Source organism: Cariama cristata, unplaced genomic scaffold, assembly GCF_000690535.1.
Source record: "Cariama cristata isolate BGI_N322 unplaced genomic scaffold, ASM69053v1 scaffold26379, whole genome shotgun sequence".
Lineage (NCBI taxonomy): Eukaryota > Metazoa > Chordata > Aves > Cariamiformes > Cariamidae > Cariama > Cariama cristata.
The window spans coordinates 1-22887 of NW_009636734.1; the positions used below are offsets into that span (position 1 = coordinate 1).

Sequence of the window (22887 nt, forward strand, 5' to 3'; positions counted from 1 at the left end):
TGCCGGGCGCCGCCGGAGCTGTCCAGCCGCCCGCGCCTGCCTCCCGCAGCTGGAGCCATCCCCGCCATGCGAGAGCGATGAGAGCAGCTCCTGCAGAGGCAGCCTGGCAATGGAGGATGATTTATTCCAGCTGAGACAGCTGCCGTGAGTAGCACCGATAGGGGAGCGGGGATGTGCAGGGTTTCTTCTCCACGGGCTGCGGGGGTATTGGGGATCCTGGTGGGTTTTAAGGGAATTATTTCTGGGAGGTGCCTTAGGCCCCGGGAAGCAGGCCATTTTCCTTGCCTGGCTGCCGGGGTTCAGCGTCCGGGGGGCACGCAAGGATCCGTTCGTTACATAAATTCACTCCGTTTTTATTTTGGGGGGTGAACTTGATGGTGGTAGGAATAAGGAGGGATGGAATAAAACTGTGGAAGTGCCGAAGGATTTTTTTGAGAGGAAACATGACTGTTGCATTTGTGAGGTGGATTGCATCTGTAAATAACGCTGCGCTAGGGAAGGCATCTTCCTCGGCGTCCTCCTTCGTGCCGTGAACTGATTGCGGATCAGAACCTTTTTTGCCAGTGTGTGCTCGCGGTGAGTGTCGTCGATATTTGGTCACTGCACGTTTTGGAGAAGCAAACGTTGCTGCACAGGGAAAACACTGTTCTTTGTGAGGAACGCTTTGCTGTTGGGATGTGGTTGCTGGATCTGTGCAAAAAGGTGATAAAAGCATTGCTGCCTTTTAACACCAGTATTTCCTTTTCATGAATACCAAATGTTTCCTTTGGAAACAAGTGCATTTCTCCTAATGCTCCATTATCAGGGACTTTGAAACGTATTCCTATTTATAAATCATTGACTCTGCAAGGCAGGGAATAAATGTTTAAAGTTGATTTTAAATATTAATGAGCTCGTGTCAGTGACAGAACTGTCCCATAACATTTCCAATAAGTTGGGGAAATGGACATGAACTGCAGTTATTTTCAAATACTTAGTTTGGGTGCATTCAGCTTGTCAGTAAAAAGAATAAAACACAATTTCATTAGGCCATTTTTCTCAATCTTTTTTTTAAAAAAAAACCCCAAAACACAGAAGAATGTTCTAAAGTACCTTTCAATGTAGGTGTAATTAGATGTATTTGGTGCTGTGAGATCTTGCAAACAAATGCAGCTCTCTGAGATGTCTCAGCTGTGAAGAATTTTGCAAGTATGGAACAGTAAATATCACTGTGTGTTTTCTTCTACATTTGTGTCAATTTGTTTCATAGGTTCCTGAGTGATAAACATTTTTTTTTTATTTGCTGTGATGAGGAATGTGGCCAGATAGCTCTCTACTTAGATTGCCATTGAAGTATTTACAGTTTTCAGATCAGTCACTGCCTTTGTACAGCCTCTGGAACCATCATCTCCAAAGTGGTCAGTTCTGAAAGTCTACTTCATCAAATATTACAAAATAAGAAACAGTAATACAGAGGGTTTGGGATCAGGTACTTTATAGTCAGGAAGGATTTTATTGGCATGTCTATTTTGCCTGTGGCTTACTAGGACACTGAACAGTTACCAGCATAGGTTGTATGAATGACTTTCAGTCATAATCCCAAGGAGTAAAGGCACTTTAGACCTCCTGAAATCTGAGGAAAAGGTGCCCATATGATTCAATGAACTTTGCACCCAGCCTTGAGACTGCTGAAGTTATAGTAATAGTCTTCCTCTAAAAAAATAGAAATACGGACGTTTACTTCCTGTATAGTTAAACCAGGAAAGCTTGTAAAGCTTTTGCGAATAAGATATGAATGGTACTTTGATATTAATTGCCCTTTGTAGTAAAAAAGTCATCTCATGGCCATACAAATTTCAGTGTTTGTTTGCTGAGAGTGTGTATTTTGTAGTTCCCATGAGGATTATATCTTCAGTGACAATTTTAACACGAGAGTAGTAGTTACTTGTGTTTGTCCTATATGTCAGCAAAAGAAAATTCAAACCAAGATAGTTGTACTGAGGTTAAAAAAACAGTCAGGTTAAGAGAATTTAAAATTGAGTTTCTCAATAGAACTAATTATGAACCTAAATTCAGACGAGTTTCATTGTTTCTTAGAACTGAGTGAAGGATCCTCTGCATACCCCAAATGAGAATGTGAGATAAACCCTAGTTTCTCTGCAGTCAATGTAGTTTTCTTGTTCATTTTGAAGAGGCCTGGAGTTTTGTTCTGTGTTCTTGTGTTTAAGATCTTCAAATGTTATCTTAGAAGACAAAATTTGTGACTCTCTTGTTTGTCTGCCAAGACATAAAGGTCAGAGAAACACTTTAGGTACCTGCTGCAGATGAGATCATTACTAATGTAGTACAAGGAATATTTGCCCCATACAGATCTTAGAATGCCCTGATTACCTGAAAAAATCATCCCAAAACATCTCAACAGCCTGCAAAGGAGGCTGTCCTAAAGATGAGTGATAACCTCGCAAAATGGTCACTGTACTTCTCTCTCTCTCTCTCTTTCTCCCCAGGTTACTACAGGAATATCATTCATGAATATGTGCAATTCCCCTGATGGGATGTGGTCAGGGAAATAATATAAGTGCCAGAACTGTGAGGAAAAAAAAAAATAATAATGTTTTGTATCCCTCTGCTTTATGTTTCTACCACAGTGAAACCCTAAGCTGGACTGAATGGCTCGTCATAGCCAGGACTTCTCCCCTTGTATAAAAAAACCCCATGGACGACTGAGATGTTCATTCCTCCATGCTCTTGTCCACCATTGGGCCAAAATCCATTTACAGGAGTTCTGTAGATTGCCCATCACTTTGCCCTTATATTAAGTATTGATTGTGTCATCAGCACTTGTAAGAGAAAATAAGAGTTGAGATCTTACCAAATATGAAAAGTCTTTCAGATCACCTTTAGAAATGTCTTACATGCATGGCAGTTTGCTGCAGCTGCACTTGGCAAGGATGCTGATAGTTTAGTTTTGCTGACCCCTAAACCAAAGGATTAAACTGAAGTTCCAAAGGATTAAACTGAAGTTCAAGAAGCTGTCTGCTAATCTGTGTCGTAGAATTAAAATGTTCGTGTACTGGAAGTCAGAGGAGGTAGCAGCAAGACTTAATTTAATCTATTTCCAAAGAACTATTTCACTGAAGTCCAAGAAATTGTCAGTGGTGAAGGTGAAAAAGTTACCCTGATGTTGCAGGTAAAGTGAAGGAAGCTTGAGGAATCCGTTATGTTAAATATGGTAGATCTGTTCCAAAATCTTTGTTTGGTCACAGGAAACTTAATTGATGGAAAATGGACCTCCTCTATATACATGAAGCATTGCATGAAATCACTCTAACCAAAACATGAAAGTTGTCTCAATTTAGCAAAGTTCTTTTTTCACGTCTTATTCTCTCCGTGACCTTGCTGCAGAGATTAGACGATTATCTCAGCTAGTGCCAGAAATGATATAAAATACAGGCAGCTGTGAGCATGAGACTCGTGTGACAGTCATCATCGCATGTGCCAGGGCTGTAACGGGCAGGCGGGTACGCTCTTCAGTCTCAACTTGGACTTAGTGAAAAAAGGAAGTATCCTTCGATTCACTTTCTTATTCTGTCCCACCTCATTACCCCAGAGATTCAAAAAATGCTCAGATGAACCAAGTACTGGAAATCAAGTAGTTTCTTAAAATACAGGTATTTAGTTAATTACATAATATTGAAGACTTCCATTTAAGACAAGAGATGAAAGTGATCATACTTACAGTTACAGAATCACCATCATCATCATCATGGAAAAAAATCAGTCAATTCACTGCATTATCTTATGAATCGTACTTCACTGCGTAATGTTTAAAAATCTGACAAATTTCAGGACTTCTGCTTCCCCTAGGACACAAATCACTCTTATGAAAACAATGTGGAAAATTGGATTTGGGCTCTTCCTACAAGGACAAAGCACCAGAAATTCAATGGCACAGCTATGTCTAATTCAGAATAAAAGTCTAGGCACACAAAACATGGTTATCATTAAATATATATCATTTAATCCTATTTTTATAACCCATCTGTTTTTATAACTTCATAGTTAGCAGGATAACATCCTCCTTGTACAAAAGTGATTCCTATATCACATAGCAATGTACTCTGCAGGTTTTCCAAAACCAGCAGCAACCAACAGGCTCCCATACCTAAAAGCAGATACAAGTGAAAGTCACAGCATTGGCTGTGAATGTGAAATGGAGACAGGAGGGTGAGGAGAAACCTGGCCGCTGTTTGACCAGACAGGGCTTCAAGGTTAACCAAACACAGCTTCGATCTGGAAAAGACCCACCAAAGTATTAATCCTTGTTTCTGTGTTCTTAGGGTGGTCAAGTTTCGCCGCACTGGGGAAAGTTCAAGGTCAGATGAGGATGTCATTTCAGGAGAACATGAAATTCAGATTGAGGGTGTTCGGACAGAGCTAGAGCCTGTTGAGCTAGAGGATGGAGCTGCAGTGCCAAAAGAATTTGCCAACCCAACGGATGGTGAGTAGGTTTCTTGTTTCCCTGTAAGGAGAAAGGTGTGGCCTCTTCATTTCAGTCATGTTGCAACCAGGCTGAATACATTGGATTTAGAGAAGTCAAAAGTCCCCAGATGAAAGAAGGAAACAATAACACAGGCAAATTATGTTACACCTGAAAATCGTGATTTAGCTACCTTGTTCTCTGAGGGTGGGAAATGTTTGTATTTGGTTTTATATTATCAGTAATAGACCCTTTTAAGGAGTTGTGTATCCAGTTGTCACCACCTATGTCGTGCAGGAGGTTTGACTTAGTTTCCTTTAGAACTGATCAGCGCTCCTAAAACATCGCCAGGTTTACTGGAGCAGTTACCCGTGGCTCACCTTCAAGGCTGAGCATGAAGCCTCTGCAGTGTTCCTGTCTCCTCCTTGCCTAGAGGACAAGAGGGACACAATGAACATACATCCCAGCCTCTGCTTTCTGCCTAGCAGAGAAGTGCTGACTGCCCTGAAGGCAACACCAATTTAGAAGATGTGAGAAGGGTTGGTTTTGTCTTAGCATACTAAAGGCATACTAAAATTTTGTAGGATGACTGTTTTCCCAGGGACTTATTTGTTAACATATTGATGCAACAGGAAGCCAGAATAGCATGGAGTGAGCTCAGTGAGTTTCTCAAAAGACTCAGTGCATCAGTGCAAGTCCACAGATATATGTAGAATTTCAGTTGGCACATCACCCCGAAAAGCGCAAGTGATGCAGCAGCCCGATAATGCTGTGCTTCAGTGCCATCACGTCAAATGCCTGGGTTAAAGTCACAAACTGGGGTCTTATGATATCTCTGCTTCCTTTTGTCAGTTAGATTTTGTTTGATTTCCTTGTGGTTTGTGGTTTTGTGTTTTGCTTTGTGAGGATGTCCAACTCTTAGCTAGATAAAGCTTTTCTGTGGTGAATATACTTTTTTTAAACTGTTGGAAGTATTAAAACTTTGAGACTTAAATTGATTTAAGCAACTTGAATATTAAATGTATTTTTCTTGGGTATTTCATTTTGCACTTGAGCAAAGGAATTTGAGATATCTCAGCTTCTTCAGATAGAACAAAATAATGAGGTCGTGACAAAGGGTGGGAAACAAGAACCATCAGCATTTTTAACAAAAATATGTTTTAAGATATATGTGTCTTGGACAATTTCTTGATTCAAATAATTACAGTTTGACTCTCCATACAATAAAATATTCTTCTGCAATTTCCATCACTTGCGTAGTATTGCTGCATGCTGTTGAACAGCTCATGTACTTCTCACCAGAGGAAGCGCAATTCGGTGGCTGGTGGAGTCACTCTCAAGAATAATAGGCTGAACGTGTCCTGGCGTCATTGGTGCTACACTGATTTACTTCCATGTGAATAAAATATTCTAGGAATATTTAGAATTATTTTGGCTTTAGCACAATTCCTGAAGAACATGGAAATTTTCCTGAGTAGGAACAGTATAAAAGCTAATTGGCTCTCATATATTTTGGATCTCGGTAGGTTCACAGAACATGCTGTTTCAAGGGAAGGCTCTTACTAAGAAAGGAATACACTTCTGCACTAGAATTGTTTTCTTTCTAGATACTTTCATGGTGGAAGATGCGGTGGAAGCCATTGGATTTGGAAAGTTCCAGTGGAAGCTCTCTGTTATTACTGGATTAGCATGGGCAAGTAATTGTTATCAAGGTCAATTGCATGATCATCAGTTAGAGAATCTCAGTGATTTCAAATAATGTAGCCATTCTCTGTAGACAAAAAGTCTCCAAACAGATAATTGTACAATAAATAAGTAATTTTACTTGAAATTCTAAAATGACAGCTGGACTCAAACTTGTTTTGTGGGGATAATGAATAACTGATTGATTTCTCTGTCTCTGAAATTCTTATAAATCAGGGTTTGAAAAAGCATTTTGATTCTCTACTTGAAATGCTTGTTTCAAATAGAAAGGGTGCTAGGCGACTCCTGCAGAAGCAGATCTTGGTTTTCAGGCAGTGATTTTACCATTTTCATCCCATCAGCTACAATCTCTGTTTTCTATATTAGTCAGTATCATTGTAATCTCCATTTCAGGTGAACAGCAGCCCAATACTGTAGTTTTAACCTTGATATCAAGAACAGAAAGACAGGCTTTGTTTTCACTTTTTCTGCTATTTCTGAAGCACTATATGTTACATCTACTCTGGTATATTTTAGGCTAATGATATATGGAGCCTGTATTTACTAGCTGTCATCCACTTATAAGGTGACAATCTGCCATGGTTTAGATCTTCAGTAGCGGAATTTGGTCCACAGATTACCTATTATGTTTGATACAAATCCAGAAGTAGTGTGTAAGGGAGAAAGGGAGTAAGTTATAAGGTAATAAACAGTTCTGACTGAATCTGTGTGTAAAGGAGTTGAAAACTCATCCCTGTAATATGCAATATGGGAGTGAATGAACCTGGATGACTGACCAGACAAATCGCCTCGAAATCACCCACCAATAACTTTTAATTTGGCTCTTTGAATCCTCTCTGCCAGTGATACTAAACATTATGACAGTCAGAAATTAGTTTAAAAGTGCACCTGTTCCTTTTTTTCTCTAGACTGTGTTTTCAGGCAGTTACTTATTTTTGTTTCTTTTTTACCTTTCTAGATGGCAGATGCTATGGAAATGATGATTTTAAGTATCCTAGCTCCTCAGCTTCATTGTGAGTGGCGATTACCAAGCTGGCAGGTTGCATTGCTCACATCGGTAGGAAAAATAACTGACAGCTCCTGTATTCTGTAAAGTTTTTCCACTCATTGTTAATCAGACGTGCTTTATATCCCAAAGTCAAATCTGTTCATGGCTTTTGCAGAATGCTTTTGGCCTGGGAGAATATAGGAGTCTTTTTTAAAACCCAGAGCTTGAAGAAATGAAACTCAGTGAGAACTGAGGAAATTTTGCAAGTTTCAGGTTCAAAGTTTCATGTAATTTCCAGGAAAATACATGAACTGACTCAGACTCGTCCTAAAATTCAAACCATTTGATTAATTGAAAAAAAAAAGGATTGGTAAATTTTGACTATCTTTCTTGAAAATCTTTCTCTCTCACTACATTTAAGCTCACTTGTAGATAGACAGACTGGGAGCCGTGAGAGAGAGCAAGCAATCACTTTTTGAGGTCGATCATCCAGTGATTTTTGCAAGCAGAGCTCTTATAATAACACCTCTAAGTAGGTGCTATGATGTTGGAAACACGCAATGCCTTTAGGGATAAGAAAACTGGTTTTGGGACCCTTCTCTCCGCATATGCCACTGTTGTATGGCATGCACTTTAACTCCTACATTTCTTTTTCCTTTAGCTTTTGATGCCATTTGTGGTGTTGGGTAAATTGGTCAAAATGCTCAGTGGATTTAAATCAGTTAAGATCATGTCCTTTCCCATACCCGAACGCAGCCAGCCCATCTGGAGGAGGATCTTGTTCCTTCTTTCAGCTGAGCACAACTTTATTCTTGGTGAGCAAAATCAGAAGGACAAGGAGTCAGTGGACATAAGACAAAAGCTTTGACAAACAGAACTGCTTCTTCCCCCACTTGTTACTTGAGTATGCACTTCTTTCTCAGACAAAATTCCTGACGGGGAAAACGTGCTTGGGTTTTGTCATTGCCTTCATCGGGCAGGATTTCATTTCTGTCTCCATGTACAGAATAAACTATACTTTTTGGTGTCACCTCTGGAAAGGGTACGATATATTTTCTTTGACACGTCCGTCTTTTTTCAGACTTCCCTAAAATTGTAAGGTCTAATTTTATCTCCGTTCAAATCTGAGACAACCAGCTGAGAGTGGCAATAGGAGGCTGGAGGTGAGCTGGTTGATAGGTACTGCATCAGCACTAGGCTCCTCGAACAGCTCTGCCTTGCAGACCTCAAGCGACACCGATCAGCTTTTATTCATGAATATGTTCATTGGAACTGGAGAACTCAGCATCTTCCAGGGCAAGATTCACAATGTGTATAATACCAGAGTGCACATTCTAGTGTCAGACTGGTTTGTCGCTGGATGGATCTTTTAATTGCAAAGCTGACTCGAGGGGTACCTAGTTACTTCCCCTCTCCAACCCAGGCACTTGCTCATGTCTCCACTTGCTTGTCCCCTCAGTAATGCTAATGAAACTCTCAGTGGGGCCTTGCTGTGAAGGAAATGAAAGATTTTTTAGTGGGTTATGAAAACCCTTCGGCAAAAAAAAAACAAAACCAAGCAAGAAACAAGACAATGATTTCCATTTAGTGGCAAATTGTACTCTCCAGTCATTTCTTATAATTAATTTTCTTCCATTTATAAAAAGCTCAAAAATATTCAACATTGGTCTAATTCAGTAGTTCACAAATTAACAGCTAAGATAAGGGTGAGGTGATGACAAGTAGTCTGGCAGAGATTTGGCTTATTTATGTTGTGTTTAGATTCCCAACCTCAACAAAAGCAAGACAACTACTGAAAAAGGGCCCACAACTGGAAGAATCTGAGACACCTTTGCTTGAACAATCTGCTGACGCTCATCCCCATTCCTGAGCGATAGCAAATTCCCCTTCAAGTCAATGGAAGTGAAGCTAGGTTAATGCTGAGTGACTTTTGAAAATTCCCACTATATGCATAATTAATAGCCTCTGCTGCGAAGGAACTATACCCAGAACACCTGGACATTTTGCTCCATTGTTAGAGCTGAAATTTTCTAGTTTCACTGTGAAGTTGTGTTCTCTTTGCTGTCATATGGAAATTTTCACTTGTCTTGTTGTTAAGGGTAAGATTTTTTTTCTGGTGTTTCGCAGGTGGTGTTTGTGGGAATGATGTCCAGCTCCACCCTCTGGGGAAACATTTCAGACCAGTATGGGAGAAAAACAGTAAGTCTTCAGCTCCTACTAGAATATATTCTAATATTTCTACAGTGTGGATGTTTCAGTGCATGATGTTCACAGATGTCATAGTCCACATGTATGAAGCAGAATTAAGCAGAGCCAGAATTGACCTCCCATGAAATAAAAGGAGTTTGAAGCTCTACTTTACATTTTGTTAATTTGTGTTACAGCAGAGACTTTCTTTTCCTCACTCTTGTTTGTTAAATACAGGGCCTAAAGATCAGTGTGTTGTGGACACTCTATTATGGGATCCTCAGTGGTTTTGCACCAGTGTATAGCTGGATCTTGGTGCTGAGGGGCCTGGTGGGCTTTGGGATTGGAGGAGTGCCTCAGTCGTAAGTAAATATTGACAAGTCCAAACTTTCTCTTTTCTATTTATTTTTTTTAAAATGCTTATGTCAAATTGAAGACATGCCTCTGTTCAGTTGTCCCAAACCCATTTTTTTCTAAGTATGTTGGAACTAATATTTAAAATCTGAAAAGGCTTTGAAGATAACCTAATATATCACTGAGGTGAATCAGATTTACAGTGACTCCTATGTGAACAAGCTGGGTTCCTAAATGTAATATGCTATATGCCTTAAGTCCTTTTAAGCTTCTCTCACTCTCTCAGATAAACCATGAGCGGCCCAAAGAGCCCACCTAGAAGTGAGTAAAGCACATCAGACAGCATTTTGTAGCTGGGACTAAACACTACGTTGCTAGATTGTGTTGGTGGAGTCCATAAGGGACAACGTGGTCTTGTTGCAAGATTGGTTATGACCTAAACACTGGCATTTAGAGCTGAGCCTTGACTCCTGATTGTAAAACTGCAGATTATTGTTCAGTTAGAACCTGAACTTTCATGTCTCAACCTGAGTTGGAATTCCACAACCACACAGCCCAAACCTGGGGCACTGAAGATATCTTGATGGCTCAGACACATTTCTAGTAAGAACGCAGCATCAGGATATTTATTACTGTGTCATTCCAGTCACTGAAGAGGGAGATCTCTAAATTTTCCACCTGGAATAAATAACTCTGCTCTAGGCTTTTAATTATAAATGCAAAGGGAAGAGTATAGCCATTCTCTCTCTGTGTAGTCTTTTATCCTTAGTAATAATCGATATTTTGCCCCATGGAGGTGCTATTTCAGAGTAGTCAGAGTCTAACTTTGATTGATGGCTCATGGACTCCTTCACAAGACAAGTCAATATCCTGTCTTCTCTATTGCCATTCCCAGACAAAAGATTCAGAGCTGAGATGGAACATCACGGTATTATTAATTTTCTTTTACCGCTCTCCTGCCCACCTTTAGAAGCTGCACGAAAGCGTAACGTGTATGTAAAACAGGAAAGTCCTTAGCCTGCTGTGTACTGACCAATGGTGAGGCAGTTTCTGCCTTGCTGTTCCAACTGAGCACAACTGGAATGAGGCAGGAGAACAACAAAGACAAAGCATCAAAGTTAATAATGCCTTGTACTGCAAGCACATGTTAATGATGTTCCACAGAGCCCCAGTGGAACAGCTACAGCGCAGCTAGGGCCATTTTACAGGGGGGCAGATAATGCACAAAGGCTACGTGACTTAATGAGAGACAGAGAAGAGCCGGTTACAGAATTCAGAGTGGATTCCAGTGCTGCTGAGTCTGTTTCTTGTTCTAACCATAGTAGTGATTCCTTTGACAGAGGAGTAAATACGTATGAAGCAGGAAAAGTAGCTCCTTTCTAATATCCTTATGTAGGCTATGTAACTTTGGATATGAGTGGCTGAATTTTAATGGAATGACATGAGTATCTTTATAATTGTATATTCTGCAATGGGCATGAGAGAGAGATTTTTATGAAAGGTACTATCGAAAAGAAAGCATCCAGCAATAATAAATTAAGTGACTATAGCAGATAGCCCTCTGTCTATATGTATGTAGGAGCTGCGCCTGAGAAGCTGTGGCCTCCTCTGGGAATTTTCTGCGAGATGTTATCTAACGCTGAGTATGACTATTCATTCACAGTGCCAATATCCTGACTTGCAAATATATGAAGTATTCTCTTAAGAAAACAGTTCTGTACAGCATTAATCAGCTCCTGTTTTCTGCTGCGATATATAGGGGACTGCTCTACATTTCATTATGTGATTTTACTTCCTTCTCCTCTTAATCACTGATTTAATATAATATTGTGTACAACTTTGTACTTTGATGAACTTAGTTCTGGGAAGCTACTCAGAGATCAATCCACCATTTGTCAAGTTAGGAGGAGTTTGGTCACAAACATCAAAGAAAGCCTAAGGAGTTCAGAGGCAGAAACAGGATGAGTCAATGGAATGCAAACAGAGTAGGAGCAAAGAACAACAAGTCTTACCAGGTGGTTTGAAGAAGACGAGAGAGCCTTGACTGGCTGCTGGCCTTTGCATTCATCCTCAGGAAATACTCACAGAGAAGCCGTGCCATTACTCTTTGGCACATTGATGAAACAAAGACTCTGCAGAATTAGATGATTTCTTTTTGAATTCCCACAATAAAAGAATGCAAATTATTTTATACCAGTAACAGAATCAGACCTTGAAAGTATTCACCTCTTAGAGAATTGAAACCTGGCGGAGTAGACTGATGTGAAATTCTCAGAGCCAGTTGTAAAATCCTGAAGAAATACTTTACCCAGCAAGAGCTTGTGTTGAATGCTGAAAGTAACAGGCATAACGCCTGTCCCAGACCAGAGCAGGATTGTGAAAACGTATGCATCAAGAACTGCTACATTTAGCTAACTATAGGGATACAAAATCACAGGAACAGAGCAAATTCTGTCCTCCATTGCGATGATGAACTAGAGGGGGTTTGTTCTGACGTAGAAAGGGCACTCTGAACCAGTGTCCACAGTCTTGCTGACTCTGAGGGCCAGGAAGGGTTCTGCATTACTACTATGGGTTTGGCAATTTTAATAAAGCGCAAACGAAATGTTTGAACCTCTCTCGTTGTGCTAACATGGCATTTTTCTCAATATGCTAACATGACATTTTTCTCAATGTTCACTCTTTACAGGGTAACCTTATATGCTGAATTCCTTCCAATGAAAGCCAGAGCAAAATGCATTTTATTAATAGAGGTGAGCAGTGTAGCTATGCATACTGGTCTCTGGAGGGACAAATTCTGCTGTTGGTTACATCCATTCAGTCCTACTGACGAGAAATCTCACACATAGCTGCAGTCAAATCTTGATTGTCCAAGTTAGTGTGGAGCTGAGGTTACCCCCCTACACTAGTACTAGCTCAGGTCCAAAAACCACCTCAAGCATTCACTTAACGCTCCACTCTTTTTGTTGAATCTACCTTTTTGCAAATTAACTTGCATCCAGCACTGCCTAAGTTACTGCTGTTAGCACAAGGGGGGCCATTTGGGTGTCACTAATTTCGTGGTGATATTCATCTACAACTCAGTAATGGATAGCGGAGAACTGACTGTTCAGTAAATGCAGGGCTAAATTCAGCTTGCCATATTCAATCCAAATCTATCAAAGTCACAGAGAGCAGAATTTTTCCCTATAAATACTTCAAGACAAAATTCGCAGCCCTTAGTGGGTGGTGGAAAGGTCAGAGAACAGTGCCGTTACTTGTCTGCATCAGTCAGTTTGGAAGGAGCATCCTTGTGGAAAACCTCACCAAACTGAAGCACCTTCTCAATGCAAACCCAATCTTCTAAGATAACTGCTGGCTAGTCCTACATTCAGTTGATTAATCTTTCGTAAATAGAGGTCAGTAGATGAATTACTCCTTTTTGTGTCACTTTTGTTCTGCCACAGTTTGGTTGCCTCTGAGCAACCCTGGGTTAGAAATACATTCTGAGTGTTAAATAATGAGCTAAGTGGATTCATAATCTAAAGGAGAATAATCCTGCATGGGTAGGATATGTAAGAGGATGCCAGCTCCATTATTTGCTAAGAAGGTATCAATTCTTTCTTTCATCTACAGGCCAAACTCTGTGGCTTTGGTAGCTTGGTTTTGGTAAGGAAAACCATAAATCTCATGGTGGTAGCTGGGAATAATACTCATAGACAAATAGTCATTTTGCTTAAGAAAAGTCTATTCCTTATGAGAAGCTACCTACAGTTAAACGTGAGTGTCTAGAGAAAGTCCATGCTAGGTTTTCAGAAATGAACATTTTAGCTTCTGCAACATGTAAGCAAATCCCCTTAAAATGTCTGGACTCTATTTCCATGCAGTGGTGCATATTTGAAATGTCTCTGGCGTTTCTCTCTCCAGCTATCCCTAGAGAGCACGTCTTGGAATGCTACAAAGAAGGAGGCCTTGAGACCCCTCTTACTCTCATTTGTGACTGTTTCTTTTCGCTTTGGCAGGTCTTTTGGGCCATTGGGACTGTGTTTGAAGTCCTTCTAGCAGTGTTGGTGATGCCCACTCTTGGCTGGCGGTGGCTTCTCATTCTTTCTGCCCTCCCGCTTTTGCTCTTCGCTGTCCTATGTTTTGTAGGTATTCTTTCAAAGACGAATGTATGTTCCATCCATCTACCACTTCTCTGCCTGATTCTCTAACTTGATTGAAGGAAATCGTGACAGCTTTGAGCTCTCTGTTGGTATCTTGTTTGAAACATCGGAAATAATGACAAAAATGCTGTTGTTTCGACAGGGTGCTAGTAAAAACATTCCAGTGAGGGCTGTGTTTATGGGACTGTAGTTGCTGGAGGACAATGGGGGGCTGGAATTTTGTGAAACCAAATCAGGCCTGGAAACCTCTCCAATTTAATCACTTTGTTTCAACTGAGCTCAGTGGAATCAACATTTTATTAAAAGCTGTTGCTGTTTACCTGATTGCTTTTTAAATTTTTAAATTATTTTGTTGAAATCATAACTTTTATAATTACTGTCTACTTAAAAAATCCACCCAAATCAGGAGTAAAATCTGCATAGTGCAGGTCAGATTCTAAAATAAGACATATATGAGTTAGACCTGAGCTTCAGTGCACTATTAGATAATATATTTGCCAATCACTCAGCCTTCTCAAAGATCTATGTCCTTGTCAGGTGGTTTAGCAGCTCTTATTATTCCTTAGTCACTGACAATGTTTTTCAGAAAGATCTCCAGTTATACCGGTGCTAACATGCTTGTTTCTAAAAAGAACTTAAAAAGCAAATTTTTGAATGCCTAGAGCATCTTGTTATCTGCACTGGATGCTTTGCCTTTTCTACTGAGAAGGTATAATGTAAAGAAACTGCAAAAATGCCTAACATTTCTCAAGAACAAAACCAGGGTAACAGAAGGGAAAGATTCTAGACTGGAGTTCTGGCTTTACAGTGAAAGTGGGATTTTGCAGTTTCTCGAAGCCTAATGAAGAATTTGAGATTTGGCAGGAAGGTGGTTCTCTGAATTGTTGAAGATTAGTTCTGCAGTCCTTTCTTATGTGAGTAGTCTGCTGGAGTCACTGAGATTTCCCTCTGTAAGCCCGCAAAAAAAAAAAATCCCCAGTTTGTTTATTGCTGTGCTTTTGACATCATTGCATGTGATCTGCTTTGCTTTCGTAGTGGCTGCCAGAAAGTGCCAGGTATGATGTATTATCTGGAAATCAAGAAAAAGCGATTGCCACTTTAAAGCGGATAGCAACGGAAAATGGAGCTCCAATGCCTTTGGGAAAATTAATTATTTCCAGACAGGTATGTACAGGTAACAGCCGCTTTAATAACATGGGATACAATGAAACTGTGCTATATTCATATGTGTTTTTATAAGCAAATAATCAATGTTAAGTTTAATTTTAATGTCTCCCAGTAATAAAAAAAAAAAAGAGATATGATCATATATCCCTCTTTCACAGTGAGGAAGAATTAGTTTCTCATTTTTATTTACATGAAAATCCTGAAATGGAAAGAGGGCATTAATGTTATTTAACCTCCGTCTAAGACCCTGTGATTAAAGAAAGTCAATCCTTGAGGCTACCGAAGAACTCAGATCAGAATTCCCAGTTCTGAACTCATGAGACAAGATGGAATTTGACTCTTTAGCTGCACCTCATTTTTAAACTAATAATGATTTTTTGAAGTGGAAAAGCTGCAAGCTCCTATTCAGTCCTAATGCATGGAATAATTCAGGCTGTTACTTCTGAGCTGCATATTACAGTATGAATTGCGTTGGATTTTTTTTTTCATTTCAGCTTTGTATGGCCAACTTTTTTATGTTTTGTCAACATACAAAGCAGCTCTGCGTTTACAGAACAAACAGCAGACTTTTATAAGAAAAGAAAGTTACAAAGTTAGCCAGGAAGGAAGGACAGCAGAGGGAGACCTGTAGATCTGAACAAAAGCAAAATTGTAAAGCTAGGCGGGAGCCTGTTAGTAATGACAGCTTCTTACTGATCAGAGATGGAGATGGGATTTTCTAAGGTCTGGATCAGTGAGGTTTTGTGCTCTTGTGCATTTCACAAATGCTTGGTTCAGTCACCGTAATTTTGATGGGCTGTGCAGGAACACTCTCCAAGTTTTGGATGGTTTTGTTTTCAGGGTGGAGTGGGAAAGTACTTTTCCTTATCCACAAGTTTATGGGCTGAGCCCTCCACTCTCTCTCTCTCTAAGAACCAAGCAGTTTAAAAGGGGTCTGCTTGCAGGAGGGCTGCTTGTAGTTCCTCTGTACTTTACCCTTGATCAGAAGCCCTGAGGGGCTGCTCTAATTTCCAGGAGCTGGCTGTGGGCCACATGAATCATATGCCACCTGTGGATTGGCAAAGTTCTGCTCTACCTCTTTCCAGCCCTACCTTGTTCTGACAGATCCTCACCTTCCTTGTGGAGGAGAAGCGTGCCCTGTGCATGAACTGGTGTTGATATCGTTATGCTCCTAGAGAACTCCCCTTGGCAGAGGAGTTCTTTACTTGGATCTCAGCTCCAGTGTGGTTCCTACAACCTGAAGAGCCTTCAGCTGAAACCAAACACTCATCCTGAGATATAGTACATAGTACTGTGTATTGTTTTATCCCTTGCCACTCTGCATCCTCCAGTCCAGGACCAGTGAGTGCCCTGATCATCTGACTTCTGCTTGTTTTCAACAGGAAGACCGAGGAAAAATGAGGGACCTTTTTACCCCCCATTTTAGATGGACCACATTGTTACTCTGGTTTATATGGTAAGAGGAAATATAAATGGCTCAGTGCCAGCACAATTCTAAATGGCTTTTAATGGAGGTATTTTACAGTATCACTAAGATAATGCAACTTCCTCCTCAAAAAAAGCCCCCAACCTGTATTGATTTGTAATTTATTAAACCACCCATTCACTAGCATTCTCAATCTAATTGCCCTTTCATTTTCTAAATGCTGCTAGGAAATAGCTTTGAGGTAGCATTCAGTGGAGGTCCTCACCCAGTGGGTTCAATTTTGATTCATGTTGTTTGCTATAGGTTTGACCAGCTGAGACTTCCTCTCTCATTTTGTTCCTTGCAGGTTTTCCAATGCTTTTTCATATTATGGGTTAGTTTTATTAACTACAGAGTTCTTCCAAGCAGGAGACGTCTGCAGCAGTGAGTACTAGTCCATCTTTTCTTTTTAAATATACCCTGTTAAGTGGTGGAATATCTTTTATTAGATCACCTTCTGCTGTTAGTTTGGAAAGGACTGTGGCTGCCAGCCTGAATTTTAAGGCATCCACCTAAAGGGTTACTTATTTTAAACATTGCTGATAGACTGTTCCTCGTCTCCTGCACAGTGCAAAGAGGTCCTGCAGTGTCTCTGAGCCCAAAATGTAAAACAGCAAGACACCTTCAAGGCAGACCTGTTAGAAAAAGTGTCTGTTCTTCTTGAGAAAAAAGTGATTGAATAAATGTAAGTTTCCAGCTTTGACAAGCCTAATTAGTTCAGCGATAGAGAAAACTGCTGCTCTGGAGCTCCCAGGTTCTCAAGATGTGAAGTCCTGCTGAGAAAAAAGATAATGGTGGGAAACCATCGCCTTTTTTGTTGCAGATTTTTGTGTTTAAAAAAAAAAAAAAAGTGCTTTGACCACATTAAGAAGAGGCTTGAAAAGTTTGATTCCCCAGGGGAGGCATGATTATATTCAGAACACTTGTAATTAGTGAAAACTGTCTGACAGTTGGAAAATTATAGAAAGAGAATGGGTATTATTCAGAGAAGACACAGATCCCCAGCTTGTACAACGGTGTATTAGCTGTTTGAGAGGTCTAACTCTGGTTAGCCTCCACAAAGGAGCATGCATCCTTTAGAAATACTGTTTTTTACAAAGGCATGGTATTACTCAGTCTTCTCAAAGTATAGATGAAGTGTTAGTATCCCAGTTTATGTAGGGAGAAACTGAATTATTTATGTTAATTCTCTCCACTGTCACAAGCCCTGGACTGAAAAATAACTAAGCCTGTACAGCTGATAAGGAAATGTAAGTTTTCATTGTGATAGTGCTGGTTGCAGAGGTAAGACATCCTGCCACAAGTAAGATTATAAACTGTTCAGTTCTAGCTGTATCTTCCAGGTAGAATGTACCTGCTGTGTGACAGGGTCTTTTCAGTACATCCCTTCTATCAGTTTCAGCAGTAAGAGTGATAAAGACATAGCAGGAGTAAAGGAAAGTAAGCAGAGAAGAGATTACTTAAAATATATTAAATGTTTGGGTTTTTTTCATTTTCCTCCCACAGTATCCAGTAGAAGGAAAGAAGTTAAAGCAAAGTGCAGCCTGACCTGTGAGTATCTGACAGAGGAAGACTACACTGATCTGCTCTGGACAACCCTGTCAGAATTCCCTGGTAAGTGGCAATAAGAAGCACCAGTTCTTCACTGCCAGCAGCTCAGTGTGATTGGAGTGGGCTCTGGTACAAGCAATGAAATGGGCTCTTCTGTCTGGCCTAATGCCTGTGCATTTCCCCCAGCGCTGGAGCTCCTTTCTTGGACTACTTGATATATGCAGTACACACAGTAGCTGTAGCTCTCCTCTCTCCCCCTCTGATCACTACAGATCAAATCACTAGTAATTACTCTGTGAAGCTATAATGGCCCATCTGAGTATGGATTCTGTCCAAGCAACATATTAGGCATTCAGAGGAAGAGTAACAATTAAATCAAAGGAGCAGAATCACTTGAACTTTTATCTGTAAAGGACTTTCCAGAACCCTTTTAAAAGGATCATAGGTGTAGCGAATCAGTGGAGGACTTGCTCCCTAAAGCTCTGTGTCCAGCCTCAGTCATGATTTTCGGTGATTTCAGTGAATTGCAATGAACAGTCTGACATAGGACAAGCAAGATAGTGTATAATTCTTTAGATGTAGAAGATGATCTGTCAGTATTAATCTATTTGAAATACTACTATGAGGCAGTGGTCAGGTTGTTTTCACTGTTCTATAGTGAAATTATAGTTTCAGGGACAAATGCTCAAAGAGAAGCCATTTAATGGGTGAAATGTTTTAAGTCTATGACTGATAAATATGCATAGTCACTACCTTATCGGAGGAATGTCCTGTGTAACAGTCATTCTGGGAAGGATGTCATTTGTACAGTGGACAGAAAAGAGAGTGGGTACTCTTGGACTGATGCTGTAGCTGAAAGGACTGACTTGGTCCTGATAGATACTAAAGTAAGAGTAAGGAATATTAACAGGGATACCTCTGAATATGACACTGGCAATTCTAATGCTTCAATAATCCCCACACTTGCTGTACATCTGCTTTTAAAAGGATCTGGAAAAGTTGTGTAAGAGAGAATACTTAACACTGTGAGACTTACAGAGCTTTATCTATTTCCTTTATCAAAGAGCAGGTGAGAAATAATTTGATGGCAGCGTATAAATAGCACAACGGAAAGAAAATACTAAGTTCTAAACAGCCCTTAAATCTGGCAGTAGGAAGATTAGCAGGGAACAATGGTCAGAAGTTGAATAAAACATATTCCAGTCAGACATAAGGCAGGCATTTTTAGCATTCACATTGGTAACCACTGCAATAATCAGTGGTTAACAGATGTCAGAGCTGATTGCGTGTGGGCATGTGGATGTGTGGACCAGTGGGGCTGTGAACGTGGAGCAAGACTCACCAGCTGGGACACAGAGCTTCTGTTTTCATGTGGCACCAACAGCTGGGCCAATCCACTCTACGCCCCTGCCTGATGCCTCTGACAGCAAAGCATTTTAAAGAAAGAGAGAACAAAATTTCAAATCTAGATAACCCAGCCTATCTTAAAAGCTAGCTGCTGCAGCCTCCACCTTTGCTCAATTCCCAACGGTCAACTTGTCTCCTTCTACAGGCGTGTTAGTAACACTATGGATTATTGATCGGATAGGCCGCAAGAAAACCATGGCCCTGTCCTTTTTTGTCTTCTCGTTTTGCAGTCTTCTGCTGTTTCTCTGCATTGGAAGGTAAGTAAAACACGGTGAACAACTGATATGTCTGATTCATCCATGTTCTTTCTTGATTATGGCAGGAGAACTGGAAGTGGTGGTTTGAAAAGCCATGAGATGGTCATGCTGAACTGGAGAAAGAATTAAGAATGGTGTTAGGTTTTCTACCAGACTTTGGAAGGAAACTAAAAGAAGCAGGAGAGGAGAAATCCTTCACTATAATCTTGCAAACAGAGCAATCCAAAGGGGAAAATAAGAGCTTATATCTGAGTAGGAGGTAACCATTGGACAATTTTTAAATCAGATCAGATGTCATGAGCCTTGGTAGCTGGTTTATGCACTGCTCTCTGCCATTCATTACCTATGTTTCCCCAGGCTGACTGTATAATTACCAGGGCAGTGCTTCACAACCAAGCCCAACCTCTGCCTCCCATTCAGCTGCTTTGACTGCTTCACTTGTCAGGGGCTCTCGGTGGGCCAAGTGCTATGGCACAGTTAGGTGAGAAGCAATAGACAGAGACTGGCACAACCTCGAAGTTGTATACAGCATGGCTGGTGGAGCTTGGTGCTGGCATTGCAGATGCATGGGGCCCAACTTCAAAAGAACTTGGATTCACGTTTTTGTATTGTTGAGTATCTGTCCTTCATGCAGATTTTCCAAAGAACGACTCAGTTGGCAGCTCTGCCCTTGAAGCTGAGCGGTACAAAATTTCCAGCCGAGCTCTGAGAGTTTGCCTCGGACTGCATCTGCCTTCATGCCACATGCGTGCGATGATGTCTGTACCTCGGGGCTAACGAACAAGGGAATGACCTAACAGCCAGAGAGCTCTCTGAATTTAAACCTTTTCAGGCCCTGTAGAAAACCTTATAGTACAGAAAGCTTGTAATAAGGAACCTTACGAAGTTGCAGATACCCAGGTGGTACGTAGGTTCGTGTCTTTTAAACAGGAAAGTTGCCCTCTCGCTTCCTTCTCATGTGTGCCATTTTTTTTGTTAGCACCATTCATAATGTGGAATATATTTTTCTCATTTAGACAAGCTTAGGCATTCGCTGCTTATTTCAATAGGCCACAGCTGTCAATTAGAACAGATACACTTAGAAAACTGATGTGATTGTGGGAATGCAAATTGTTTGGAATCATTGTTATGTTAAAGGTCCAGAAAAAATACAAAGGGTTCATTAAAAAACAAAAGAAATCGTTCTAACAAATTTAGCATTTTTATTGCACTTGCCTCCAAGTTAAACAAACAGATTGTACAGAACAATCCCAAACACTGCTCTCCTTTTTATTCTCACAGAAATGTTCTTACTGTGCTGCTCTTCATTGCAAGAGCTTTTATTTCAGGAGGATTTCAGGCTGCTTATGTTTACACTCCTGAGGTAAGGAGGTTGGTTTTGTAATGAGAATATTTAAGGGGAGTGAGAACATGGTGGGAAAATCATTTTTATGACCTCCTCACAATGGACCTTACCCCAGATATGAGTTGATGATCTCATTGTCATTGTCTAACAGAACCTGCTGTAGTACCACTTACTAATTTTCATTCATTTAGGAGACCGGAGGGAAGAGAACTTCCCGCTAGCATTAATGGGCTGATGCTTTATTCACAGGTTTATCCGACAGCCACACGTGCTTTGGGCCTGGGAACGTGCAGTGGAATGGCTAGAGTGGGAGCCCTCATAACCCCGTTCATTGCACAGGTAAAATCCCTTCTCCTCCTGAGGCTGAAGGCACAGGAAGGTGACAGAGAACCTGCTTTTCTGCCGTAAGGGCCAAAGCAAGGGCAATCTCTGCATGATGCGTTGAAGGAGGGTTGTTGTTGCTTGTTCCTTGAGGAGAGTTCAGGCTCATCTCTGAATTTACCTCTTGCTCCAGAGCTCCATATGTTGGGGGATATATAACGAAGAAGCAGGCTGCTGGCTGGATGTAAGGACACCTTGGAAGCCACCACCTGGAGCTGGGATTTGTGAATGGCAGGGAGTGTCTGTCTGTGGTGCAATGCCACCTTTCTCTTGAGATCCCAGGCTGAGGTCCTGGAGGTACAAACCTTCAGGGTACGTGGAAAGAGCAAGACAGGGAGGTTGGGGGAGCCAGGCTTCGCAGGGACAGGACTCAGAAGACTGTGTCAGAAGCGGCGGCTCTGCAGAGTGCTAGGTAGAAAACTTGTGACTTCCTTAAGTCCTGCCTAATACATACGGGCAGCAGCACCTCATGGCAATTGTAATCCCGACTGTTTTGTCAGTGTTTAATAGCTATGTGTAATCGTTGAGGTAAGAAAGTAGGCAGCAGTGCATGTTAAACATTTTTTCCGATACCGCAATTAAAATGTCTAGTACTGCATTAGTATCTGTATTTCTTTCTGTGGTAAAGCCCAGGGGTACTATGTTGTACTTTCTGCCTTTTTTCTGCAGGTGATGTTGGAATCTTCAGTCTATTTAACACTGGTGGTTTACAGCGGCTGTTGCCTGCTGGCCGCTGTGGCTTCCTGCTTCTTGCCCATTGAAACAAAAGGTCGGGGCTTACAGGAGTCCAGCCACAGGGAATGGGGACAGGAGATGGTTGGGAGAGGATCTCATTCCCCAGGGGTCACCAGGTCAAACTCCGGATCACAGGAATGATGGGACGTGAAGACCTGCCGAAAGAACGAATGATACGAGCGAGATCTCTTTCACAAAAAATCCAACCCTGAAGCATAGAAAGCTGACCATACTGTCACTGCCAATGTCATGTGTCAAACTGCAGGAACTTTTGGGTTGAACCTAAGCAAATTGTGTCTCTGCTGCTCTTTGCTTACACTCATAAAAACTTTACTTCTGTATTGAGAGGCATTTGATCCAGATATCATTTGAAGTTTAGCAGGAAGGGTTTTTCTAAATCTGTTGTGCTTGCATGGTCAGCTATTCAGCTTAAAATGTCCCGTGTCAAGCAAATAGCTAACTGAATGCAACTCAGTATAAGCTGTAATTAAAATAATGTACTCTTGATGCCTAAAAACAAAAGATTAATATTTATTGCGTACCTGGCATAGCACACGGTGGATTCCATGCACTACAGAATAGGTTTTATGAATTAGATGCCTGCCTTGCACTTTTTAGCCATCAACAACAACGACAAAATGTGATAATGGCAAACCAACCAATGCTTTCTAGTTCCCTTGCTTATGGGTTCTGTTCCTTGAGAATCAACAGGCACCGATTGCTTGGAAACGATTTTCTGAAC

General features: G+C 40.8%; 1 protein-coding gene across 1 annotated transcript; it reads left to right on the forward strand.

The window, feature by feature from the left end:
* The first annotated feature begins 109 nt into the window (after positions 1 to 109).
* Positions 110 to 22846, forward strand: SVOP (SV2 related protein homolog (rat)). The gene is made up of 16 exons (XM_009708029.1): positions 110 to 144; positions 4320 to 4480; positions 6067 to 6152; positions 7122 to 7220; positions 9279 to 9350; positions 9576 to 9700; positions 12382 to 12445; positions 13694 to 13819; positions 14873 to 15001; positions 16387 to 16460; positions 16777 to 16853; positions 17976 to 18083; positions 19573 to 19684; positions 20966 to 21047; positions 21279 to 21368; positions 22080 to 22846. The coding sequence occupies exons 1-16, from the start codon at positions 110 to 112 to the stop codon at positions 22284 to 22286; spliced, it is 1647 nt and encodes a 548-aa protein (XP_009706331.1). The 3' UTR covers positions 22287 to 22846.
* Positions 22847 to 22887: the final 41 nt, after the last annotated feature.

Coding starts and splice junctions, on each gene's coding strand:
- SVOP (XM_009708029.1), top strand. CDS start 110: ATGGAGGATGATTTATTCCAGCTGAGACAGCTGCC. Junction 13,820..14,872: donor TCTTCGCTGTCCTATGTTTT/GTAGGTATTCTT, acceptor TTGCTTTCGTAG/TGGCTGCCAGAAAGTGCCAG. Junction 15,002..16,386: donor AATTAATTATTTCCAGACAG/GTATGTACAGGT, acceptor TGTTTTCAACAG/GAAGACCGAGGAAAAATGAG.